We start from the raw sequence: 27801 nt of genomic DNA on the forward strand, positions 1-27801 counted from the left end.
TGCCTAGTTAACCTAATTAACCTAGTTAAGCTGTATAGAAGTGTCTTTAAAAATATCTAGTAAAATATTATTTACTGTCATCATGGATTATAAGAAATGAGTTATTAAAACTATATCTATCTACTTATCTTCTCTCCGTTAAACAGAAATTGGGGAAAAAAATTAACAGGGGGGCTAATAATTCTAACTTCAACTGTATGTTGAATACATATATACAGTGTATTCTGTATATATGTATTACATATACATACATATATATACATACAGTTGAAGTCAGAATTATTAGCCCCATGAATTAAACACCTAAACACCTGTAAAATGTACAGGAGAAATAATTTTGCATTATCTTAGGCTATATATCATCCTTCCTAGTGTTCAATTTGAAATTTTTCTACAGTCCTTTCTTAGGGTGTATAAAATGTATGGCTACTAAGCTCACTCCATCTATCTATCATTAAATATTTTGTAAATGTAAACAATGATAAATGCAATTAAAATATATGCACATCTACAAATCGCACGTGTTTATAAAAAGGGATAATTATATATTTTAACACTGTCCATTTAAAAGTTGTGTTTGTGACTGAATGCACTAGAGAGTGACTGTGGTGGTGAGAACAGCGTCAATGAGGCTGCCGAAAAATCCCGAGACGTTTCCGAAAGGATCCGATCCAGAGAAAACTGAGGTAGAGCGCAGAGACGGGAGCCGCTGTTTCCAATTGACCATCGCAGAAGAACCCATTTCATTTCGTTCTTTTTTCGTTAACATTCTAAAATAAACGATGGCACCGGGATACTGACGGTCACGGCGAATTGACAGAATCGGGTCTGACTGCCATGTGTGATCCATCTTTTCTGCGCCTTGCATCAAAGACCGTACCAGGCATATGCATTTTAAATATATAGGGCGCTTACATGTACTGTGTACATGTCTCTACATAGAATGGCTACAGTATGTGAGAGGACAACACTGATGCCAGTGGATATACCCGGGGATGATGCTTGATAAAGCGGATTTATTCCCGTCGAAGATAAGATGTGTATCGGTGTGGCGTGGGAGAAAATGTCTTTGGCTCCAGCAAGAAAATGAAGATGGGAAGAAGCGTCTTGTCCTGTAGCCCAGTAGCGAGAGCCAGTCGTTATTTACACTTCTAAATCTGCGCACAAGATAATGAGACTGACGCCGTGTCTCAGGATTAAACCACAAAACACCGCAGAAATAGAGTAACTGTGCTATTGAACTCTGTTTGATTTAGTCACCGTGTGATGGGAATATACTGCTAAGGCTTGGCCTAGCTTTATGGAAAACCCGAAGACATGACATGCACACGAAAAAAGAGGAAACGATATTTTTGTTTTTTAAAACCCGTATGTGTGTAATATTCCAGTTTCGGGCAAAATATCCTTCACACCGTTCAGCAAACGACTTTCCAGCCAAACAGGTCTTGTTTGTCAGACGTGACCATTCCCTGTATTAATTAATTCATTTTTTTTTCGTTCTCTGTTGTTTATAAAGGACATCGAGAATCGTCTTGGATTATAATTTGGATTCATGTGCGATTCCCTGAACACGTTGTGTCGGGACGAAAAAAACCTATTCGCAAGTTTTTGTGTTTTTTCCCTTTTTTTCCCCCTATATTTACAACAAGGTCCCATTAAGGCCTACCATCGACACAAGATCCATTGTCTGAAGGAAGACTGAGAATTATAGGTAAGAGCTCTGTAAAATTATGGCTGTCCTATTTAATGTTAACCTTATTAACTATAAGCATGGGATAGGCGCTCGAGGATATACATAATAATAATAATAATAATAAAAATCAATAATGATCAAATTAAATATCAATGACTCTCGGCATGACGCATACTGTGTACTGAGTGAAATGCAAGCCTGTTTTATGTAGCCTATTTGTTATTTCATTGTCCCTCATGCAAACACACGCGAACGCGCGCGCGCACGGAATAAGACACACACACACACACACACAGAGGGGAGACGCCGTAGTTCTTCATGATATCTAATGATAACCATGCAGGTCACAATCCTCCGCGCATCTAAGAAGATGTGAATCGCACCCAAGAGAGTTAGATAACGAAATATCAATGTAACACAGTCTGGGACTGTCGCTCTGACAGTGTCCATACGGGATATTTGCACTTTTGCGTATTGGCTGTGCGGGTCACGTCATTAGTTCTAAGAAATTCATTATTTTCATGCTTTCTTGTGTCTCACGGAAAGCCATCGACAACCCGCGAGCTGTAAACAGCCTCCAGCTCACTAAACGGTTCAACATCAGTATTGCGCATCACCAAGCGCAACGCAAATGAAGATGATGGAGATACAGAGGAAACATTTTATAAAAGCTAGCCACGAACGACGGGATCACATTGTTCTTTCTCTATCGTATCAAAACGATAGGTGTGGGAGAGTCGAAATGATTCAGGCTCGTTTGGTTGGTGAATTCCGCGTCGCCTCCTCCCACCGAGACCACGGTAGCGATATTCACTGCTGTTGCTATCCAGCCTTCCACCTCCAACCAACTCCCTTTACATCTGACTCCTCCCAACGACATCGAGGGCCTTCTCACTATTAATGCGAGATAAGAGCACACTAAACCTCTGGAGGGAAATATTAAAGAGTCAGAAGAATTAATTCAACGTAATGATAACCCAAGAGATGTCAACTGTAATGGCACAAAGGCCTCCTTTAGGGAAAATGTTTGTTTGTGTGCTGTCAGGTGTGATAACACATTTCTTTTAATCATATTTTCTTTAATTTAATTTGTCTAAGGAAGTCTATTTTCATTTCCAATTTAGTCACATTTCTTTTTTTAATAATACATTATGTAAATTGCTCATATACAAAAAATGCTAGGTTGTTTCAACCCAACTACTGGATTATTTTTTAAACCCAACGCTTAAGTTTGTTCATATTTTACCAAATTTGAGTAGAAACAACCGAGCATTTTTTATAGGAGGGCTATAATGTACAGTATTCTGGCAGAATGTTTTACAATATTAATATAACATTTAAGCACAAAAGCAAACACTTTAGCTAATAATTATCTGTTTAATCACTTCCAGCATGATTACCTCATGTTTTTGTCTGTATTAATAAGTTTTTAGATAATATGAGGCATGAAATATTAGTACAGATATATTTAATTATGAATGAAGTCAGCAAGATTCATTTTTGGAGACAAATAATGCCCTTTGCGGTAGAAGAATGTTGCAGTGCATAGTGATAAACAGGTGTTTAGGAAAGGACTGTGTTGCTGTATAATTAAAAATTTAAAGAGCCATTGCCCCAGGGGGTCTTTTCTACCATATAGCCCCACAAGGAACATTTAAATTCATTAACATCAAGACCAGTTTGTCTTCAAGACATATAGCCCATATTAAATGATGAATATCTGAGAGACTGATTTAAAAGGCATTATCAAAAGTATTGTGGAGGAGGGTAAATTCTGTTTCATTGAACAAATGAAACTTCTCAGCCGCCCTCTTTGGAATGCATGCGTTTCTCCCACGAGTCTATCTAGAGCTGAGAAAATAGAGAGAGGTGAACTTTCACTGATGTAGGTGACATGAATGAAGCTCTGACGCATCCAAATAAGCCGCATATTTGTGTAGCCGTTAATTTAACAGAGCCAAAAAAATGACTGTGGGAACAATCCGCACGCGAATCGATGAAATCTGCATATCTGCGCACTGTAAATATGTTGATACTTCCCCTAATACCAGGTCGACAAACCTCTATTTAACGCGAGAAAATCGTGACATTAAGCAGTTGGGAAAACTCTTCTGGTTTCATGTTCTTTTTATCTTTTTATTTGCATAAAGTTCAATGACATGCATGGTAGTACATTTGATCAATTACTTTAAATACCAATTAAGATCGATTTATGTCTACCCAGCAATCGGAAACTTTTTAATGATATCAATGCTTAGACTTCCGTTCTGAAACAGAATCAGAGTGAAACAGCCAATTCAAATAACACCTTTAACTGATGCAAAGCTGTACAATTCGTAAACCAATTACAACAGGTTGTCACGATATGAGGTTGTAACATTTTGTCCTCTCTCTGACAGAAACATTCGCTCGAGTCTCCATTCTGGCTGATTATTCCTCATGAGTGACACTTCCCTTCCCTCACCTCGATGCATACAATTCTGAGTTGCATTCAGGCTTACAAAGACACATACACCGCACAAGGCAGAAGGACCCTGTAGCCTAGCAACAAGCAGCTGTAATTGCTGTGACACAAGTGAATTAGTGTTTCTGCTCTAAAACAATGGGTCGGCGCAGTTCTATCTCCTGTTGAACTAAGGTACTAGTGACTTTGTCATCAGCCACAGTCTACATATAGCTTTCTCTTTACCAGACGTTGTTAGCTGGTGAAAGCTAGCATAAGTGTCTCTTTAAATGCTGCCAATATCAGCGCAAGGTATAGACCTGAATTCAACACCGTTTCACATCAAGAGAATGTGCTAGTTAGCTGTTCTATGACACATCATGGTGTCTGTTTGACAAGTGTACATGCCTTTGTCTAAATATGTCAACCAGGGGTGGGGCTTTTCCATATGTGAGCAAAAATAAGGCGTAACTTCCAGCAACATTTGGTGAAAAGTGGACAGAAACTGCATTTGTGGAATAACGTCGCTGTGTATTCGAAAGCTGTGCCTTGAAGCTTTGCTACAGCCTTTAATGTTGATTAAAACGATTTACCGCTGCCTTACCTCCCCCTTGCCACAGCATTCCGGTCCACATGCCTATATACTCAACACATAAAAAGTGATGCGTTGTAGCCTAGCAACAATGAGGTAATTACCGTGATAGACTAGTTGCTGGCATGCCATGTAGCGTGTGGTGGAAACAGCTGATCTGCTCGCCTCTAAGGGGGAAGCAGAAGATGCTCCTCAGCATGTCACAGCAGATGCTTACAGGAGCCCTGTTTATCCCATTCAGCAGATTATTGATCGATCTGTGTTTACTGATGGTGGACACCAATGAAACCACTTGTTCTTTATAATATAAATATTAGCTTCCCTGAATATAAGCTTCCCTGAAGTGCCTTTAAGTAGGCAATGTTGGCCAGTCTGTTGGATGGATGTTTCTTACAATACAGTATGTACAGGAAATTTCCTGGAAGACTGGACAGAAGCTCCTCCTTTTAAAAAAAGAAAAAGCCAGTAGCGTTTTGTTTATATCACATCTCGATCAGAGCTATTCAGCTCAGTGAAGCCGTATTTGAGAGCTTATGACATCCACAGTCTAATAGTAATGCTGAGCCTTTCTAATCATTGCTCATCCTAATCTTCTCCGAATAGATTTCAAATGGGTCTGCTATGATTTGTGGTCTGCGTTGACTCAAATGCAAAACTAGATTTCACTCACTCTTATGGAAAGCGTATTTACTGTACATTGTCTGAATTTGTATCCTCTATATAGGGTACTATGTGCCATTCAACATTTGAAAATGGTATTTGTATGAATAAGTGGCTGATTTGAGTTGCTGAGCATAGAGAGCATTTGACTGGTCGGATTATCTGAGAAGAAGCTAAAGTGCAGTGTGACTTTGTGTGATGTTATCTTTGAAATGTGATATTTGTCATTGTTTTAGTGCATACTAGCTTATAGATAACCTGGAAGTGAAGCAGTCAGTCAAGTTTACATTATTTTGTAAACTGGTTTCCACTTTAAAGGGGTGGTCCAGAGTGTATTTTCATGGCTTGGTTGTGTTTATGGGATGTACTCATGCTTCATTTGTAAAAATCACGTTATTTTTTCATAAATCTCACTTTGATTATATACAGCTACTCAGCTAACATGAAAACGACTGTCATATTTCTTAGTTCCTCTGAAAGCCCGCCCTCAAGAGGCTCTGATTGGTCAGCTATCGGCTCCATGTCACCAGGAAGTGTCTCTGCTATAACAGCGCATCCACACGCCCCTTCACTGCATGGGGTGTATGCTCATAGCCTGAAGGGTTTATGACATCGTTAACCCGAATGTATTTTTTTGTAGTCCCCACACTTTGTTCACTGTAGGCTTTGCTAAGGTATCTCTGTAAAAGCCAGCGTCTCCCTTTGCATTCAACTTTAAACATATCAATTTCAGAGATGTTTTTTATGTTTACACTGCTACATTACACATCAACTAAAATTTTAAAAATGATACAGTATCATAGTGGACCCCCCTTTAATGAAAATGTGTTAACCTTGACTAATAAAACCATTTTAAAGAAAACAGCATGTTTTACTATAGCTTTTAGTGCAAGGGCACCGCCATCTTGGAATATAGTTGTGTCTGACGTCATGGGGTTGGTTTCGTTCCCTCAGCTAAACAGATACAGTGGAAGTAATGGACTGAACACGGAGACTGTAAAGCCTAATTTAACCCAATGCGTGAAGTTGTGGACGTGGATCGCAGAGCTGGTGCAAACACAAGCATCAAAGTTGTGTTTAATACATACAAAAATAGTTATACGTTTTCTATTTTTTAAATACCTTTCAATTGATGCACTTTGGTCCAACGCTGGTCCAGCGCTGCCTGACAAGGCAATTTACATTCAGACTAATGTAACGATTAAAGTACATGACTTCACGATTTACTAAGTCATGTCTTTGTGAATTCCCTTTTCAAGTGGATCAACTCGATCTCTTAACATGAAGGACATAAAAACTGCCCTGATCTTAGGCTGTTTCTCAATTTCAAGAACGCAGAGAACGGACTTGCGTTCTTGTGGAGACCGGTCTTGCCAAGTTATCTCAGAAGAATGAACTCGGGAGACTGCAAAAAGAGAGAACGTGTCCTGTGAGAAATGAGATGCTGCATTCTTCCTGATGGTCACATGACCTTCACGAATGTTTAACAGACAATTATTTAAACATTACAGCATTCATACAACAATTTGTTTTTCACCTTTTCACAACATATACTATGGATAAAGACCTTACAAATATATGTTGCACAATACAAATAAAACTAATTTTAATAAAGATTTCAGCAAATAAACACCCTTAAAGTGTTTATGCCTTTATAAAGATTTTCATGTTAATGTTTACTTTCATCGTCTCATTTAGGGAAAGTCCTGAGATAAGTTTAATCTCTAAACTTTATTAATAAATCTATATAAAATGCTGTGCTCCCGACCTCATTTATTGGGCCGCAATGACTTCTGGGACTTTGAGCGAATTTTGCGCTCAAGTCTGCATTGATGCTTCCTCGATATCAAGAACACATACAGGAACTTTCATGCGTCCTCCGTTCTTGCGGACTTGAGTTTTGGAACTGAACTTTGCAGTTAATGGTGACGTTACATGAGAACTTGAGGACGCAAGATGGCTGAAGAACGCATATTGAGAAACAGCCATTAATTGGTTTGAACATGAAAAGAGGTGAGGCGCTGTAATTGTGTAAAGTGAAAGTACCTGCCCCCATTACGTTGGCACTGGACCTCGTTCAAACAATGGTTGAAATCCAGACAGGCAGTGTAATACAGAGAGTGGACCAAAGTGCAGCAAACAATCTGAAATTAAAGGGAGGGGGGGGGAGAGAAGGAAAAATAGAATAAATATATTTTTATATATTAAACATGCATCTGATGCTTGTATTTACACCAGCTCCAAATCCACAAGCATCCCATCACTGGGAAACATTCATACACTCTCATTCACACACATACACTATGGACAATTTAGCCTACCCAATTCACCTATACCACGTCTTTGGACTTGTGGGGGAAACCGTAGCACCTGGAGGAAACCCACACGAACACGGGGAGAACATGCAAACTCCACACAGAAACACCAACTGAGCCAGTCGAGGCTCGAACCAGCGACCTTTTTGCTGGGAGGCGAACGTGCTACTCACTGTGCCACCGCATTGCCATTTCTTATATATTTTGGAGCTGGAGCTGAGCCAGTCTTTTTTGTTCTGTACAAGGTTTACAGTGTGAGACTGCAATTTCACAAGGCTGTTCACACAGCACTGGAAACCTATTATGCTAAATTCATTTTTACATGTTGTTTGATGTATGCCCACAGTGTGTAAACAACACCACCTGTATAGGTTAATATACACAACTGACTGTGTTTATGCAGATTTGTGTTTTTTTTATATAACCCAGTGGTTCTCAACCACGTTCCTGGGCCACCTCCCCCAAAAACTGATGTTACATTTTTACAGAATATCAGAGCCACAGGTTGTAAAGGAAAATGGGTGGGGAGCTCCTATTGACACCATAAATATACAACAATGGATGTCAACCCAGGGTTTAAGACGGTACAGTGTGAAACCCCAGCTTATAAATACCCCAGATTAATTATTAACCTTGGGTACATTAGGAGCAGTGTAAAACATGAGCTTTCATAAATGAAGCACTTTAGAGAAGATGTGCAACTTGTGCAAAACACCGGGTCAGTAAGGCCGCTTCATGCAGCATGACGCCGAGCTACCCGCACATACGTGGGTTAGTGTGATTTGGGTTTAATCAGAGCTGTATTTTTTTGTTTGTTTTGTTCATATATTAGCCTTTAAAACAATTCCATACTCTGCATTATTTTTCATTCAGCTTTTCTGTAAGTGAAAAGTCTATTATTATTTCTGTCTGGCTAGAATGACACCCCTTTAAACAAGAAAAAAAAGTGAGAAACTGTTTTGAGTGCAGAGGCTGTGGTTACAGGAATGAGGGTGGTGTAACCTGAAAATGAGAAAAACTGTTGCAGTTTGCCTCTAGCACATTTAACTAACAAGGAAGGTTACATCATTACATCTAGGCCAAAACTGCATTAACATTAACTTGCTATTAATCTTTTAAGGGAATGGTAATGCGTCATCAATAAGTTAGTTTGAAACTTAAACCTTTCTCATTCAAGTAACAGAATGTTAGAGTTTAGAAGTTCTCAATTTATTCAGGAATGCTAAAGTACATTAAGAGTTTACATTTCTATTGACACCAGTAGTTTGCTGTTGTATATGTGTGCCCTCCTCAGTTGACTAATAACTTAACATGTTTTATTTTCAAAGTAATAATTTAAAAAGTGTTTCTAATGGCATCAAGAATAATATTTTTTTTTCTCAGCATCAGTATCACTTTATGCTCGCTCAATCTTCTTGACCTAAAAATCTTTCTCCCAGGCATTACACAAATGCTAAATTGTCCCTGGAAGCCAGTAGAGTTTGTGGCATTTAAAAACTAGCATTTGTGTGTGAGAAAACAACAGTAACAAATGTTTTGTCCTTTATTCATAGGTGTCAAGGCCAAGAGAACTGACACATTTAAAAGGACGCTCCAAAGAGAACTGTACAAAATGGGGCAATGCAGATCAAGCTTCTCTCCTTCCATTTGAGACAACAACGAAAGGCAACCACGAGGACGGACGACAGCTCAGCCGGAGGCGGCGGAGGTGGAGGAGGGAGTGGAGGAAGTGGAGGTAAAGGAGGAGTTGAAGGAGGAGGGGTGCGATTCCAGCAGCAAAAGGTATGGCCAACGGAAACGCAAGCAGCGATGGGCCTGGGAACCCCTTGGCGGCCGTGGTGTCCACAACAGGCGGTGTGATGGGTGGAGCACCTTCTTCAGCCGTCTCAACCTATGTGAAACTCGTCCTTCTAGGTCTGATCATCTGCATCAGCCTGGTGGGCAACTTAGTTGTATCCCTGTTGGTGTTACGGGACAGAGCCTTACACAAGGCACCATACTACTTTCTTCTGGATCTCTGTCTCGCCGACACCATTCGCTCAGCGGTCTGCTTTCCCTTTGTGCTGGTGTCCATCAAGAACGGCTCGGCCTGGACTTACAGTGTGCTCAGCTGCAAGGTGGTGGCCTTCATGGCCGTCCTTTTCTGCTTCCATGCTGCCTTCATGCTGTTCTGCATCAGCGTCACTCGCTACATGGCCATTGCCCACCACCGCTTCTACTCCAAGCGAATGACCTTCTGGACCTGCGTTGCAGTGGTGTGTATGGTCTGGACGCTGTCAGTCGCCATGGCCTTCCCGCCTGTCTTTGACGTCGGCACGTACAAGTTCATCCGTGAGGAGGACCAATGTATCTTTGAACATCGCTACTTCAAGGCCAATGACACGCTAGGCTTCATGCTAATGCTGGCTGTGCTAATCCTGGCCACTCATGTGGTATACATGAAGCTCCTGCTGTTTGAATACAAGCACCGAAAGATGAAGCCGGTCCAGATGGTTCCAGCCATCAGCCAAAACTGGACCTTTCATGGACCTGGAGCCACCGGTCAGGCAGCTGCAAACTGGATAGCTGGGTTCGGCCGTGGCCCAATGCCTCCCACTTTATTGGGCATAAGACAGAACTTGCACAACCAGAACAGACGCCTACTGGGCATGGAGGAGTTTAAGGCTGAGAAGCAGCTTGGCAGGATGTTCTATGTCATTACCTTGTTTTTTCTGGTGCTCTGGTCCCCGTACATTGTGGCCTGTTACTGGCGGGTCTTTGTAAAGGCATGCACCATCCCGCACCGGTATCTGTCCACAACTGTGTGGATGAGTTTTGCCCAGGCAGGCGTGAACCCCATCATCTGCTTTTTCCTCAACAAGGACCTGAAGAAGGGTCTGCTGGCCCACCTGCCTCCCTGTTGTAGAACTCCACCTCAACTGCCCCGTGAGCCTTACTGTGTCATGTGAAGATGAGTGTTCATTCATTATGTTTTTTTTTTGTTGTTGTTGTTGTTTATTAGTTTTTCTATTCTTTCTCTTCTGAATGGTTGAAAAGTGGACAGCCAGGGGGAGGTAATAAGAGGTCTTTAAAGATGGAGACATGGACGAACTTTAAGAGTTGTTCTGTTGTGGCCTTTGATTCAGTTTAAGATGCTTTAAAGGGGTGTATGTCATTGAATAAGCATCTACTGTCACCTTAATGATTTTAAAGGGAATTGGGCTCTAAGCTATTGGGTGGTTTGGTAGTCAACTCTAAACTGGTTTGAAGAACCATGTTTCTTATTTGGGTGCAAAATTTACAGATCAGCCAAACTGGTGATATATTTTGTAGTGAATGTATGAAGGCTATGCCAAATTGCTTTTTTATGATTGATCTCTACAAACATTACCTTTTGATTTGGCTCAGTATCTGTATCCCTTGACCTGGATCCTGAGGGCCTCAAATCAAAGATTTGCAAAAATAGTATTCATGCCTTGTAAACAACTGCACTCCTGGCAGAGTAATTTATATTATTTGAACTACTGATTCAAAAATACTCAATGTGCATGTGTATTACCTTATCTTTAAGGGAAAACAAACTTGAGATTTAACATTTTCTAAGAATGAGGCATACGCCTCCGGGAATGAATGAGGCTGACATAAAAGACAAAGTTCCTACAATTTGTCCAAATTGGTTGGGCTGAATCCTTCCTGTGGCTCAAGCAGGAATTAAGACACAGTATGTACAAAAAAGCAACTTCCAGAAGAAATAATGTTTTTCCTCTCAAGATGATTCAGAGGGATTGTAGATGAAAGGAGCTGACTGAAAATGTGAACGAATCTGTGTGAATTATGGCCTATTCAGGTTTTTCCTGAGTTACATTTTGCTGTAAATTATTGTTTTTTATTTGTTTATTTTTTTCTCTGTTTCTCAACTCTGTTTACTTATTGAATTATAAATAGTTTCATAGCATTGCACAAAATAACTCATGCCCTTATAATTTCTATGACCAGTCTTATGAAAAGGTAAAGTACTGTATCTGGTCTTGCTTTGTGAAGTGATAGATCAGGATTGCTTGAAAAATCTGATCTGAGGTTAAACCAACCAATCATTTATCCTTCCAAATGATTGCACAGATGATGTTGTTAAGGAGAATTTACTTAGTCTTTGGTGTCTTGAATTACTTGAATGAAAGTTCGCTAGTCTATCAGATGTATATGAAAGGTTTTTTCATACACATATCTCGGAGGATAGTTAATGCAGCTTTTACATTCTCAATCATATGTAAGTGACAGGTAGGTTGCATTAGAGTTATTTTAGTTTGTATTTACAGACTAATAAATGACGAGAGGATTCCTGCAAGGAACAATTTGGCCTAGAGGTGACAAGAAACCTAAAGTTGAATGTTTGTGCTGCACTGAAGTCTAATGTGTAATTCGGCCTCTTATACAAATAATATTTAAAAAAATGGAATGTGTTTGACATTAGGAAAAACATATAAGCTATCAGAGGAATGTTTAGAATTGTTTTTAAATAATAAATTTCAATAGGAGCAAATAAGTGTGTTCATATAAACTGGATACATTTGAAAATGGTGCTTTCATTTAAAATTGCTCTCCGTCTATACTATTGTTCATCCACACCGAAACATCAGAAAATGATTACATCCACTGCAAGTAAGCATTACATCTCCCATTGAATAAATGCACTCTGAAGTATACAAACTGACATTAGCAATGATTCAAACTAAAAAGTAGCCAAAACAAGGTGGTATAATATCATACACCAACTCGCCTTTGGCTGAGTCACACAACTAAAACAGCATTTTCAAATATATCTACATTGAAGGGCATTTTCAAAAATGTCAATTTTTGTTAGCGAATCACCTCAGTGTTGGTGGTCAAAAGGGAAGGAAAAAAGCTGCATTTTCACACAAAAAGGTTGTGTAGACAAGGCCTCAGTGTCAAATGAATTTGAAAGAATATTTTGCACATAACTCACGAAATCATTGATCAGCTACTTGATTTCTCTGGCATATTTTGACTTGAATCAGAATGCTGACCAATGCAGACAGGACAGATTGTAAAATTTATGTGAATGTTCAATGAGATCTCTCTGTAGAGTAGGCGTGGGATTGGTAAGAATGACCAGACTTTCTTTTTCTGAAACCTGTCATTGCGACTGAACACACAGAAAACAGCATCTATGATGAGCAGAAAAAGAGGAATAATTTTTTCTGTTGTCTGCATTTTATGCCTTACTCCATTACCAAGGTTTAATGTTACCAATGCAAGAATGAGATGAAAGCTGTATGCTTCTATAGACACCAATAAATCATGCTAAAACATATGCTGGGGAAAACACAACACTGTGTATTAGTGGATTACCGGAGGACACGTCTTGCTGCCCTTCACAAGCCTGCGAGTGAAAAGTCATCGGTTGTGACAACCAATTCATGAACTGCAACACGCGGGACTGTACAACTTTGCTCAGTTCTCTGGAGAGACTTGAATTTACGAAGAAAATAAAAAATAAAACACGACACAGAGAGACACAACTTGATTTTCCGCGGAATTAAAAGGAACTTCTTGGATTCTTAAGGATTTCTTTGAGACTTTTTTCCTTCTTCTTGTCTTTGGGCGGGCTCGGGGTGGGGGACAGTACGTGAATGATGGTTTGGGCTATTGTATTCACCTGTGAATAGGAAATCGCTTGGGTCGGTGTTGGGTTGGGAGGAATGGATGTGATTTTGTAACAAGCAAAAATGCCTGGTAGAACATTTTTAGTTGCTTCAGGCATCTTATCTTTTGTAAAATAACTGTGAACCTCTGTGTAATTTCATGTGTATTATATGGACAGCGCACTAACTTCAAGTGGGGGGGCGGTGTGAAGGGTGGGTTTACGACCCTTGATCGTCATCTTTTTACCACGCATGTGTGTGTGAGTGTTTACGCCGAGTATGAGTGTGTGGACAGAATTGGGCACTCATGACGAGCAAAGCAAAGGTGAAAGGTCAGAGATACACCATCTGATAGGAAACGCTCCTGAAGTTGGTTCACTAAAATTTCAATGCTACAACAGTACTGTAAAGATTACAGCGAGCTGAGCCTTAAATAAGACAATGTTGATTCAAATCAGCAGGGGATATGGATCATGATCTTGTTTACTACAACTAAAACACCTACATAAAAAACAGAGTTATGGGTAGGCAGTTCCGTCTTTACAATTATGAAGGAATATGTTATGAAGTAATTCTATTTTAAATAGATTTAAAAAGACTGATTTGGCTAAATAACTTTGATTTGCTCATTAGATTTAAAAAACAATCAATTGTTTCAGATCATGGGTGTCAAACTCAGTTCTTTCAGGGCCATAGCCCTGCACAGTTTACTTCCAACCCTGCTCCAACACACTTACCTGTAGATTTCAAACAAGCCTGAAGGACTTAATGAGTTTGATCAGGTGTGTTTAATTAGGGTTAGAACTAAACTGTGCAGAGCTGCGGTGCTCCAGGATCTGAGTTTGACACCTGTGTTTTAAATCATCTTAAATATAATTCCGGGGTCTTTTTAAAAAATATATACACACATATATACACAAGTGCTGGATTGTTTCAACCCAAAAATAAGGACAAATCTATTTGTTTAATACAATTTTAAACACAGCTGTTGAAATTGTCAATATTTATCCCAGATTTGGTTTGAAACAACCCAGCACTTTTAGAGTGGAGTGTACCATGCTGTAAGGTAAGCAAAAAGGGAATATATTTACTTAAAATAGTTGACAACTATTTACTTGGAATCAGGAAAGATTTAGCTAACATACTTGTGTCTTATTTTTTTGCCTTTGAATTAAAGATTGATAGTGCCTGACTTGATCACAAAATCATATTTGTGAATAATTGCCAAATTACACAAACATGAATGAGTTCTACTAAATGAATGGCTAAAATCCTATAGAACAGATAGATACTGTATGACAAGCACTCATACATCTAACTATTATGACACCAGTAGAGAGCACATATCCATCAAACGGTAATCATGCTGAAATTTGAGTGGAACAACTCAGGGGTTGTTTATTAGTGAATGCATGATGAATGAGGGGGTAAAGGAAAATTAAAAAAATTAAAAAAATCAAAGAAACGCGAGTCAGCTTTCAGATATCTTGATCTGTAAATCAACAGGATTTTTTTCCAACATGACAATAAAAGTTTACTTTTGTTGCATTTTTGACTTGTTATTGTTAGCATGTGCGTAACCTGAAGTAACTCACAGCCACTTCAGGTATACACATTTGGATTATCAATTGATCTTTGACCTTAATCTAGCAGATATTATGCATGATGTTCTGCACTGCAGAAAGGCACGAGTGAGTCAGGTAAAATACGTCACTGCACTATACAGGGTTGTGTTTCCAAAACTTCAAGTAACTCACTTAATTACCATAGCACAGTCCATCTCTGAACCAGCTAACCAGCTAGTCATGACTATTTCCAGGCATGCACAGGAAATATGTTGCTTATGTTGTTTGAATAATGTTGATTTGCAGCGGCCTATTTTTTTCACAATATACATTTCAGCATCTTTTCTCTAAAGCTCTCATTTCTGAGAACCAGCTTTGTTCTGATTGGTCATGAAGGCCAAGTCTGTTGCGATTAGTCTACTTCTTATAGTGTGTTGTATATTGAGCTGGGTGGTATATTGAGTGTACAATACTTATACACTATTTCACTACATCTTTTATTAATGACATGGTTTGAAATTGAGACAGTACTGTTTATAATGGTAGGCTCTACAACAGTTTTACACAAGCACATCTGAAAAATAGCAAACAATACAAAGTGAGCTAAAGTGCAAAATCTAGTTCATTCTAAAAATGAGTCATGCTTTTTAGAAGTTACAAAATATATAGACTATATAACAAAGTATAAAGCGGTTTTCCTGTCAAACGCTCTAACAGGTAACATACTGCTGATATACTGTTTGTGACGTTGCATTTTCTTCTGTGCCTAACTTACATTTCACATGTATATTCTTCATGCGAAAATGTTATAAAGACATGAAAATATTTACATTTTGCTCTGCTTGAGCCTTTCACATGCACATTTCCACATGGAGCCATACAAATAGAGATTTGGGGCCCTATCATACACCCAGCGCAATAAGGTGCAAGACGTGTTTGAAGCAATTTATTGCTATTTTCATACCAGCACTACCCTAATTTTCATGTTTTCCATCACGTTGTTTAAATAGCAAATCCATTTGCGCCACTTTGTGGACTTATGGGTGTTCGGGTCTAAAAAGGTGTGTTAAGACACATTGTTGTCGCATTGCTATTTTGAAGAACTGAAATTGAGTGTGCCATCGACCAAATAAAACCTGGTCTAGTCCAGTCCAGCGCAGATCACATTAGTTATGCACCTATTCAAGTTCAAATGCTTAATATACACAGGATGTACAGCAATACACAATTATTTTAACAAAAAAATAAATAAATAAAGGATTAAAATGTTTCAAAAATTATTATTTTCTACATAAAAATAAAAGCCACTACCTCCTAGTTTTGAAACAAATCTTTGCGCTTAACAAACGAAATTTAATATGTAGGCTAATGGATGTCTTCAGCGGAGTGCGTACAACACTGTGTCCTTATCCATAAAAGTAAAGAAGTAAAGTGTAAAAGTAAAGAAAAGGTAAAGAGGCCGAATGGAGGCTTTTTCTTTATCCACTGCACTGCAGATGGTCTGTTTAACTGTTTTCTCACTAGTGAAACACTCAGTTTTTCTCTTACAAAGTCTGCCATGTACATAGCAAATGCGCTATGGCGCGACACAACTGACTCTTAAAGGGAATGTGAGATGAGACTCTGATTGGTTTAATGCAAGTCATGCGCAAAACACATCTATAACTCATTAAGAGAATAAGCACAACCCTGTTAGACCATGTGCCAGGGCACAAAGCGTATTTTTCCATCCTTAAAATAGCAAGATTGGATTCGGACACAGCCTTTTGCTTTTGCACTATGCGCTTTGGACTTTTGAGCCTAGATCATTAAGATAGAGCCCATAATGTTTGCCCAGATCACCTATAGTTGGAAACCAAATAGCCATCACCATATCTGAATATCAAGATTGAAGGCCCCCTCAGATATGGTAAACACAACGATAGAAACAGTAACTACGGTCATGGTTGTACCATATCAGTGATAGCCAAAGTCCTTTGGAAGCGTGTGCAAAGAGTGAATCTGCTTTCACAGAATTAAAAAAAGCACCCTCTTTCTGTCCACAAACCAAATCTCTTCTCCATATGCACCAGACACTTTCTTATAAACACTCCATGTTTCTGGAAAGACATATTGAAATTCTAAGTCTACTTCATGCAAGTAAGGGGCCTTGACAAATCACCTGTATATGACACACTCTTTTCCTCTCCATATGCACCAGACACATTTTTAAAAGCACCGCACACTTCCTGGAAAACACTATGCAATTCTGAGTGTGCTCCATTTAGGTGAGTGGGCTTGAAAAACCACCTGTACGCCACACTTTCTCCTCTTCGTATCCTCAAAGAAAAGAAAAACTGCATTTATGTACTGCCACTATCTGATGATTTGATGTGTTCTTTTATCCTCACAAAAGAGCCTGCTAAATGAGTAAATGTAAACCAATCTCTTCCAGGCCTCAGTTAAAGCTATGTGTCTGACAGTCAAAGTACACAATGTCCATGGACAGCCAATAAAGACAGGCTGACATTATGCAAATTAGATTCTAACCTACAAAGGTTTGTGCAGGAAGTAAACAGAAAGAACTGACGACTTGTTTCAGGCACTTTACAATCGACTCTTTCTTTTGGGACTTTGCACTTTGATCTTGGTAACTGCAGATGCTGACATTCACAAATCAGCTATATTATACACTTTATGTTAAAAAGCATCCATTACTCTCATCTTTCACATTGTGTTTAGGTGCTAAATATTTAGCGTAACATCACATAGCATTAGGTTTCTCAGCATCTCTGCGACCACCTCAGAAATTGCAATCTAAAACTTAAACTGAAAGCCAGGTTCAACAGTGAGTTCAACGGTGAAGTGATCAGCAGCATGGGGTGGATGAACATTAGTCCACTCGGCGTGAGACTGGCCACGGTTAGACGCTCGGACCATATGTGTGAGATCAGCTGATTAATGTTTGCCAGTCTGCGCTTACTGAGGTTTGATCCACAGCAAATCCAGCAAATCCAATAAAGGCAACCCCTCAGACTCATGGCAGACAGAGAGAAGCATGTTGGGATGTGTGTAGCTTGTTTACGTTCTAAAGAGAAGATAGATGGGAAAATGCAGTATGGATATATGTCTGAACAGATGGAAGATAGGAAGAAGGGTTTAACAGAAGAGGAAGAGGCACATGGATATATGCAGGCCTAGAGGAATCTCACCTCTTCATGGGAGGTTAAAGCTGAGCTGAGCTGACCGTCTCGCTGGCTCTGGGGATTCAGGCCACAGATCAAGCGAGGCCAGATGACTCCATCTATAAGGTTCTGCTGCAGCATTCTGATATATTCACTGCACAGATGTTTGCACTGTTGTTCACATAGCTATTACATGGACACAAACAGTGTTAATAAAACAGCCGGGTTTACATCTGTGAAAGAGACTGACAAAAATGAGGTGTTTTAATGGGATTGTTTACTCAAAAATGAAAATATAATCACTATTTACTCAACATCAAGTGGTTACATACCTTTATGAGTTTCTTTATTCTGATGAACACTAAAGAAGTTATGAAGAAAGCTGAAAACCTGTAACCATTGACTACCATAATAGGAGAAACAAATAATATGGAAGTCGGTGGTAACAGATTTCTTCAAAATGTCTTCTTTTCTGTCTGTATGTAACAGAAGAAAGTCTCAGAGGTTTGGAACAAGGGTGAATAAATGATTACAGAATTTTTATTATGGGCAAACTATCCCTTTAAGAAATGTAAAATTAATTAAAATACAACACTGCTTTACCTTGTATTGTAACTTTTGAAGATTGTGTGCGTGTTTAGCACACCCTCGTTTCCAATTTAACCGTCCAAATGTGCATTACGCTGAACTAAACACGTTGTGAATACAATATCACCATCTGGTGGCTAATATAGATATATGTACAGTAGTGGCTAAACAATTGATATCTTTGTCATTGATTCGAATATGTTACGTTGATTTTCTAAATCTGTATTGCGTAGTTGTATTTGAAGAGAGTAAATACTTTTCATGTGCTCCTCAAGTTAATAGTTTTACGTCTAAAAATGCAAGTAAAGATGAGGAATGAGTTTAAGATTGGCTGTTGGACGAAATCTTTATTAATTATATTCTAGTCACAAGCCCATAGCCAGCCTGCTGAAAGCGGTGATTCTTTTTCCTTTAATTTTGAGATTTAAATACTGACATTACTTATTGACTTTTTAAGCACTATTATTAGCTGGATTAGCTTGTTGGATGGTCATCATAACCACATTTTTTGATGTACCAAAAACATTTCCTAAAGACTTCGAATAAATAAATATAAAATACCAATTCATTACATCATATATTGCTAGAATAAAATGGAAATCTGTTCGTTTTAAATTAAAAACTGTAGTCTACAACAATACAGTAGGTCAGCGGCAAAATATGACTTCACATATGTCAGATTGTATTTTTTCTTGCATAGTCAAAAATTCTTGCATGTTGTTAAAATATATTTGTTTGCATTGACCAAAACTAATTAACTAAAGTCACAGAGGATTCCATTTGGTCCTAAAGCCTTTTTTCGATTTTCAGTTTATGATGGCATAGCATTCAAAGTAGGACAAATGAGTTCATGTATGGGACAAACTCAGGACCTTTGTCAATGAGGGGGTGGCCAGGGGCCACCCAAACCACCCCTGGCTACGGGCCTGAGTCATTACATTTAACAATTAAATAAATAAATATTATAAAATATTTTATAAAATCACAAAAATATTTTTATACGACACAATTTTTCATGAACTAAATAAATGAGCATAAAAGCATTGATTGTGGGGGTAAACATTACTTTATTAAAACAATCCTGAAAACCGATCAACTTATAATAACTGAATTAATAATAACAACATGAAGTTAAAAACTACTAAAAGTGTAAATATACAAATAAAAGTTTAAATGAACATTAAAATCTACCCAAAGACAAAACTCTTTTATGACAGCTGGATTAAAACAGATATTTCCGGCAGTTCCTCACACCACATTTGCACTCCATATGGATCCGCTTGATGGGTGATCCTTCAATCCCAGCTCGACTGAAGTCTAAATCCATTTTTGTACTCTCTGCATCTACTGGATCAACTGCAGCAGGAAATGAGAATTACTCAGTAGGCCTTTTACTGCAAACATTAAGATATCAGTTATTGTTTATTTATTATAATTGTATGAATAGTACCACAAGACAAATGAAAGATTATACCGGTCATCTTGTAATCAAAGGTGAGCTCTTCTCCTGCTTTGATCCCTCGTTTTGAAAATAAAGCAATTCTTGGAAGCCTCTCATCCAAGTTGTCAATAAAAACATTGTACACCTGCAAGTTTGGATCACACTGGAAAAACAATTTTAAAAGAATGATGTCATGTACTGTAAAGCTTTTCTGATATAATTGTATATAATGCATTTTAAATGTATACCTGTGATGGCAAATATGAATATTTAGCACAATTACTATAGTCTTGAGTGTCACATAAACATTTCTTAATATCACAGGTGCCCAAACTAGGGCCTGCGGGCCAAAGTTGGCTCATGGTAACCTTTGATTTGAGGGAGAAAGTTGGTGCAAAATGCCTTTAACAGAGATAGTCTTTTCGCATTTAAAGTAACCTTTCATTTGTTTGTTTCTGTCTTTCATTGATAAGCTTTAAAAAAGCAAACTGAAATTAAATGTTTAAATTAAATGTTGTGCATGAATCGGATTTTAAAAATGTAAATACTGCACTTGAAGATAGAGGACAATGCACAAGACATTGATGAGCAAATCAATAAAAAGCTCATTAGAAGATGTAAAAAATATATATATAAATAAATGAATAAAATAATAATTATATATATATAATTATTAATAAAAAAAAATCAAAATGTACTTCAATGTAAAAGTTTGGTATATTAACCTTTGGTCCACCACCCTCAATCAAGTTTGATTTTTGGCCAATCATAAGATAAAGTTTGGCCACGCCTGCCTGATATCATTAATGCTGAAAAGAGTTGATATTTTAGATACTTGACATTTTAGAATGAATGTTTGGCATGTTGACATGGGTTTTCTCTGAGTGCTCCGGTTTCCCCCACAGTCCAAAGACATGCTAAAGGTGAATAGAGTAAGCTAAATTGGCCGTAGCGCATGTGTGTGAGTGTGTATGGGTGTTTCCCAGTACTGGCTATGAGCTGGAAGGGCATCCGCTGAGTAAAACATATGCTGGATAAGTTTGTGGTTCATTCCGCTGTGGCGAACCCAAATTAATAAAAGGACGAAGCCGAAGAAAAATGAATGAATTAATGTATATGAATGATAAAGTACTGATGTACATTAAATGTCTTATTGGTTGGGAGACGTCCATATATTTATGAGCTCATAATTCAGATCTATTTATTTACATTTAGTCATTTAGCAGATGCTTTTCTACAAAGGAACTTACAAGAGAATATTTATGTGTGTAAATGTATATTTATTTGGTTTTTATATTAATTGCAGTATTATTATTGAATTTCATAAAATATTTAGATAAAGTACAATGAAATTTGAAAAGTGATATTCTCTGTCTTTCAGTTGATCTATTACATATTTTTTCACCAAACAAGTGAATCTAATTGGATTTTGATTGTAAAACTTACATAGAAGTTTTTTATTTTATGTCTTTCTATGCTCAAAAAAAATTCTGCATAAATCTGCAAAATTCTGCATACAAAAAGCTAAAAAGTTCCGTAGATTCCGTCTAGCCTTGCTTTTAAGCCACTAATTATACTAAATGAATAAATAAATAAATAAACAAATATATATATTTAACTTTCATTATTTACTGCATTTTTCCTAAATGTCCTAAAAACGTGTATCTGAGTAGTGTACTATAATACCAGAATTTAAGGAACATCAGGAAAACATGTATTAATACAACATATTTTCAGCAAATTAATATCACTTGACAAGAATCTGTTCTAAATGACTAGTGTACAGCTAGCTGGTGCTCACGCTGTGGTTGACAAAGTGAGAGATGTTTCCATAATGAGCCGCGTCGATGGTGTAGACGTCGTCCACATAGTCCAGATCAAACAGGTACGTGACGCCCTGCTTATCGTACAGCTCTCCTCTCCGCTCAGCTTCATCAGTGGTGATGATCTGATGGAACACACAGCTGACAGCAGGTCAGTAATCAACACTGACAGAAGAAAACACAGGGCTGTATCTGACATCTAAAACTGCAAACACACTCATAAAACCACGGGCTGAATAATGACCCACTGATGAGATTCTTAAAGGGATAGTTCACCCAAAACTGAAAATTCTGTCATCATTTACTCATCCTTCACTTGATCCAAATCTGGAAGATATTTGGAAGAAAGCTGGAATCCTGTAACCACTGACATTATTTGGTTTTCCTACCATGGAGGTTAATTGTTACAGATTTTCAGCTTTCCTTAAAATATATTCTTTAGTGTTCAACAGAATAAAGAAAGTTCTAAGTTTTGAAACCACTTGGGGGGGGGGGGGGGGGGGAGTATGGAGTAAATAAAGAGTAAATTTTCATTTTGGGGTAAACTATACCTTTAAGTGTGCATATGTTGGACACATTACAAACCCAGTGGAACATTATTTGACGCATAATATGACTTTTTATTTGCACAAAAGATATTGGATACATTAATTTGAACAATTTACTTGCATATCATATGCGAATAGTTAAATATAGACATTTAATTTTCGATGCTAGCATTACACAGGTTTAGAATTACTTTAAGTCAGCCTGAAATGAAAAATCATCTTATACTGCCTATTGTGATGTATATTTGGGTAAATCTGCAACTTCAAAAGCTGTTTCCATCCAGAGAAGTGAATTAAATACCTCAAAACTGCATAGAACATTTGCAAATAAAGCACAGTTTCTATTTAGTGAGTCAAAGTAAACAAAATGTCCCTTCCTGATAAACTGGCACCAAATATAAAGGTGGCTTTTGGAAACATGAAACCACTCATTGGGAGTGCAGCACATTTCTGATAGATAGTAATACTGAACCACTTTGATGATGAACTTAGGCAAAGGGATTTTAGAATGACCAAAACAACATTTCAGATGTGGTCAGGCCATTGGTTTGTCCATCAATGCCATCCCATTGTGCAATTTTTTTAATCATCAAAATATCTGTTAAAACCAAACCACATTATTTTTTAAGCACATGTGGATATATCCATTAGTATTTTATGAGCAATTCCAGCGTTATGGATCGGACATTTATAGTAAAAACTCAAAACATAAATTCACAGAGAAAGTATATGTTTACATTATATTGAAACATCTCTTATTTTCCAAAACAACTAACCACAGAGTTATGGGATCAGAAAAATATCAATCTGTAAACATTTTTATACTTTAAATGAGGCAAATACACATCCTTTATGCATGTGACCAAAAAAGTATGCGAGTTTACAGTATATGACATACTTTGTAGAAATTCTGTGAATTAAAACTGCACAACCCAAAAGAAACAATGATAATCAATAGGATTACTGTTGTCTCATTATAGAACAAGCATGACTGATTTTATTTTATTTTACATTTTTGTATTTATGAGGAAAAAATGATGTGAAATTGGAACTTGAATGACTTTGGTAAATAAAAAATAATAGTTCGAGAACATTGACGGAGACATTGAGTATTTTTACAGTCCTGTAAAATAAAAGCCTACACAAAAAACTTTAAAAGGGTTTTGCTATTTATCAAAACGTACATTTTTTTCATGCAAGGTTGGCATTTGCATGGAATTGCTCTTATCCAGATCTTCAAAATCGATGTGCATCCTGCAATTTCTATTAACAAAATAGAGTGGGGCTTCATTTGGTCCATTAGGAACTGTGGTTTGCGATTGGTCAATCTCATGTAAGGGACCTGCCTTCAATCCAGCAATCACATCACCAAAGAAAAGATGATGAACCAATCTCAAATGACACACTTCACACACACATTTGTGGTCTAACTATGACCTCCGTGGACTTATCGCTCTATTAAACCCAAGAGACTGTATACAGGATTTCTGCAGGTTTCATCAAGTCAATTTTTTTACTTTTTAGGAACCTTTTAAGACCATTAAGAATGAAATTTTAGACTTATACAGGGTTAAAGACTAAGGGGTTTTGCTAATGGCCTGGTATAATTTAGCTTTTTTTTTAATCAGTTGATTTTTATTTGATAATTTTTAATATTAAAAAAACTTTTTAATTTGGGAATTTGCTGTAAAACAAATGTCATACCAGCTGTTATGAATTGTGTTTCTTTGCAATAAAAAAACTGAAATATAAAAAATAAGATTTTGTTAAGATGTATTTGGTCATTGGATGGATGTCAGCTCGATTGAGGAGGTTTACTTTGACCTGTTTAAAATGATTTAAGACCTACAACAAAATACTTCAGTAAATTTAAGACTTTTTAAGGCCTAAAATTTCATTTTTTGAATTTAAGACTTAAGACCCAGCACACACCCTGTGTATATAGCATAGGGTCTTGTTTATTATTTTAGCTTTGTGAAGAGTACTCAAGTGTCTCCTTTGCAGCCTCTATCCACCCTTGATGAGCACAGAGCAGACATCTACTAACAGTCAAAGTGGCATTATAACTTGAAGATGTGGACTCAAGTGGAAGACCTCAAGGGTTGTGGGTGCCATTTGGGATTGGGCTGAGATGTTGACAGAGAAGGAATATAACTTTTCAAGGGCACATGAATTTTAATAGAATCAAGATTTGCTCAAAAAGATTTATTGATGTTAAACACTCTTTACCACTCCGTATCAGTTGAAAAAAAAATGAATGGTGAATTTAACATCTTACCTCTCCAAGATACTCCATAACAAAGCTGTTTTTATTAATCCTCTGCAGTGTTCGCACTCCCCAGCCTCTGCCATTGTCTGTTTTGAAGATGCACAGGTCATACTGAATACCTCTCTGCACAACCCTGTTGGCACAGTCCGGTCCACAGCGGCACTTGGAGTTACACTCGTAAATGGGTACACCGGGCATCACTTTCACCTGCCTGCTCTCATTATATGCCCTACGAACCTTCAGCAGCCCTGGACAGCAGCCATCAACTGGCTGAGAGATGCAGTCTTCACACTCGCAGCCCACTATCACTGCATTCGTATCTACTCCTTTCCCTAACTTATTCTCATTAATGTAGGTGAAGTTTTTGGGAGGTCCATCCAGGTCCACCTCATTTGAGACAAATATGCGGCCCTTGTGCCTGCAGGTCTGGTTCATGAAGTCTTCCCATTTTTTAAGCCTAATGCGCTGTGTGGCCTTTTGGCGGAGGAAGGAGATGATGGGGCCACTCAAAGATGCAGAATCGAGTGGTTCATTGGCCTGAAGCAGAGCTGTCCTCATGTCTTTTCGGAACTGGTGTAACAGTATTGGGCATTTAAGGTTTTTAAGAGGCTCCCAAGTGTTTTCTGACTCCGCGTAGCCTTTCCACTTCACCAAGAAGAACTCTCGACCCTAAACAGGCATATATTTAAAGGTTACTGTGAGGTAAATCTTATAAATTGGGGATATGAAAAATGGATGAGGAGAAACAGTTGAGGCCAGTGGCTAGGCTACATAAGGGCCCGGGGTGGCACTGACCCCATCAGATTGATAGCTGGTCCACACAATTAAATGAGACAAAAATGTTTTGAAGAAAGGAAAAACATTTCTTTATATTAAATTTGTAAAGATTTAGTCAAAATAGTTAGATCCTGATAGACGAGCCCAGATCTACTATATCTGTGCTTCTATTTTAGGGCAAATTGTAAACGCCAAAGCTGTTGATCAGGGAGCTCAATCTAGGACTGGACAATAAATCGAAAAGTCATTGTAATCGACATTCAGAACCTATAATCGATCTAATTTTTCCAATTACTTTCCCTATTGTGTGTGGAGTCATGTGACCTCGCTCTGTTAAGGCTGATTTATAATTCTGCATCGGGCGCATGTGTATGGTTCGCAGCCTTTGTGCGGTCATATATCTGCGCACCTCTCGAGAAATGTAACTACACATTACAGGATATACAAGAGTTGTTTTATTTAGAAAAGATACTGCTGATTTTCTGCTTTTAATATAAAAAAATCATTGAAAATTATTTGTTTTTAAAAGTGCAAGTTTTTTTACTTTCACTTTTTATAAGAAAAAAAGTGACTGTTTGTTTTAGGCAATGCGTTTTAATTTCAGCTGTTTAACATTGATGTTCAATAAATAATCATAGATAGTAGATGGTGTTTGTTTGCTTTAGTTATTTTTAAATCAAGTCATGCACTCTTTGGTCAAAAATCTCTCTTGTAATACGTGAGCATATTTACTGTACACAACTTATCAGTTAATTATGAGGACAAAAATAAAATAAATTTTATTTAATTTAATTAGAGTTAAATAACCAACTAATCAAGATTTAGGCCAAATCGCCCACCCGTAGCTTAATCCAACACAAGCACTCTCTTGCTGTAAATCTGTCCAGAATTTGTCTCTATCTACTAAACCTACCAAACAACCTTAGCTGAGATTCAGATTCAGTTAAATATTTTCAAGAAAACATTGGAAAACAATGCGATTGGATCCCAGATCCCCAATAGCTTTGCTAGTAGATACAGCGTTTACAAAAATACAGTAAACTAAATTTAATAATGCCATTTTTATCTGTCAAACATTTTACCTCAAATTATATAAAATTCTGTATTTTAGTTTAAGAGACTCTGCAGGTCCATGTTATTTTAATATTTCTGACCTCGCCACAGCCATTAACGTTATACTTACAAAGCAAAATAAACTGACCTTGTGTTTTTTGTAGTTACACAGATACTCCACTTCGTAGTCATTAAAGTTGTTCTTTGTCACACTTAGCTGCTTGCAAACTAGTTTTTTTCTTCGGCACAAAGCCTGAAGGTCCTCCAACAAAAGCTTACAGGGCACCCTGCAATCTTAAAGAACATAAATATGGCTCGATAATGTCGTTTGAGTTAGCGTTAGAAACTACTGCAACTTTTCCCATTCATGTGTAATGGAGCACTTTCTGCACACTAGTAATGTTATTACCTTTGAACTTTAATTAAAACAGCACGTTTATTCGTTGCAAATTATCTGGGACGTGTATAACAGGACTGTTTGTCAAAACTTAAAGAAAGCACAAGCAATCCTACCTTTCAGATCTCGCGCCATGTTCACTTCGTCGCTTCTAGCTAGATGGATTGTTTATGATTCCCAATGAAGGAAAGCCCGCGTTAAGGTATTCGCGTTGATGATTGGTTGAGCTGTAGCCAGGAGAACAATTTCTAACGCTCATTGGTCAGTCCGTCCCTTTGATAGCATGAGGTGGGGGACAGCGATAAATTGCTGTCAATATTTTTTACATGTTATATTTTATTTACTGTGGATTTATGTACATGTGACAAATAGCCATTGAAAGGCTTCATGTAGGCTTCATGAAACACTGAAACAGTCGAAGCAAATGTGTCGAAGCTTCGAAACGTTTCGAAATCCCCCTCTACGGTGACACCTAGTGGTCATTTTTATGTATTGCACTGCAACAGCTTCAGCAAAGTACAGTTTAGCAAATTGAGGTATTAAACCCGCTTTGTGGAATTAAATTTTCAAGTGATTTAGTGGAGTGGTTAGAGTTCCTGACTACCGTACGAGGAGGACAGTGGGTTCAAATCCAGGCTGGTTCTGCTATTTTGAAATGTTTTAATATCAGTTTGAAATGCTTTATTCTTGTATCGTTTTGTTTCAACATTGGTCTGACATCCGAATAAACACGTTGTTTTGGTCATAAAACAGGGTTGTTGCTAGATCAGAGACAGTTCGGCTGTGGCCAGAAGTTAACAGGAATTATTTATATTATTCATTAAATTTCCC

The 27801-nt window shown here is 37.8% G+C and overlaps 2 protein-coding genes across 2 annotated transcripts; one reads left to right on the top strand and one right to left on the bottom strand.

Moving 5' to 3' along the window:
- Positions 1–685: 685 nt before the first annotated feature.
- On the top strand, positions 686–13283 carry gpr173 (G protein-coupled receptor 173). Its single transcript, XM_056463659.1, has 2 exons — positions 686–1711; positions 9257–13283. Exon 2 carries the CDS (start codon positions 9488–9490, stop codon positions 10649–10651), a length of 1164 nt encoding a protein of 387 aa, XP_056319634.1. The 5' UTR covers positions 686–1711; positions 9257–9487; the 3' UTR covers positions 10652–13283.
- Positions 13284–19859: 6576 nt separating this feature from the next.
- On the bottom strand, positions 19860–27105 carry suv39h1a (SUV39H1 histone lysine methyltransferase a). The gene is given in 7 exon segments (XM_056464337.1): positions 19860–20018; positions 20137–20266; positions 21905–22051; positions 24753–25412; positions 26722–26887; positions 26983–26989; positions 27087–27105. Coding segments are annotated over 7 exon segments (1263 nt in total). The 3' UTR covers positions 19860–19884.
- Positions 27106–27801: the final 696 nt, after the last annotated feature.

This window comes from Danio aesculapii, chromosome 8, assembly GCF_903798145.1.
Source record: "Danio aesculapii chromosome 8, fDanAes4.1, whole genome shotgun sequence".
Taxonomy (NCBI): Eukaryota; Metazoa; Chordata; class Actinopteri; order Cypriniformes; family Danionidae; genus Danio; species Danio aesculapii.

Bases quoted from the DNA above. Each gene is read 5' to 3' on its own strand.
- gpr173 (XM_056463659.1), top strand. From the start codon at position 9,488: ATGGCCAACGGAAACGCAAGCAGCGATGGGCCTGGGAACCCCTTGGCG.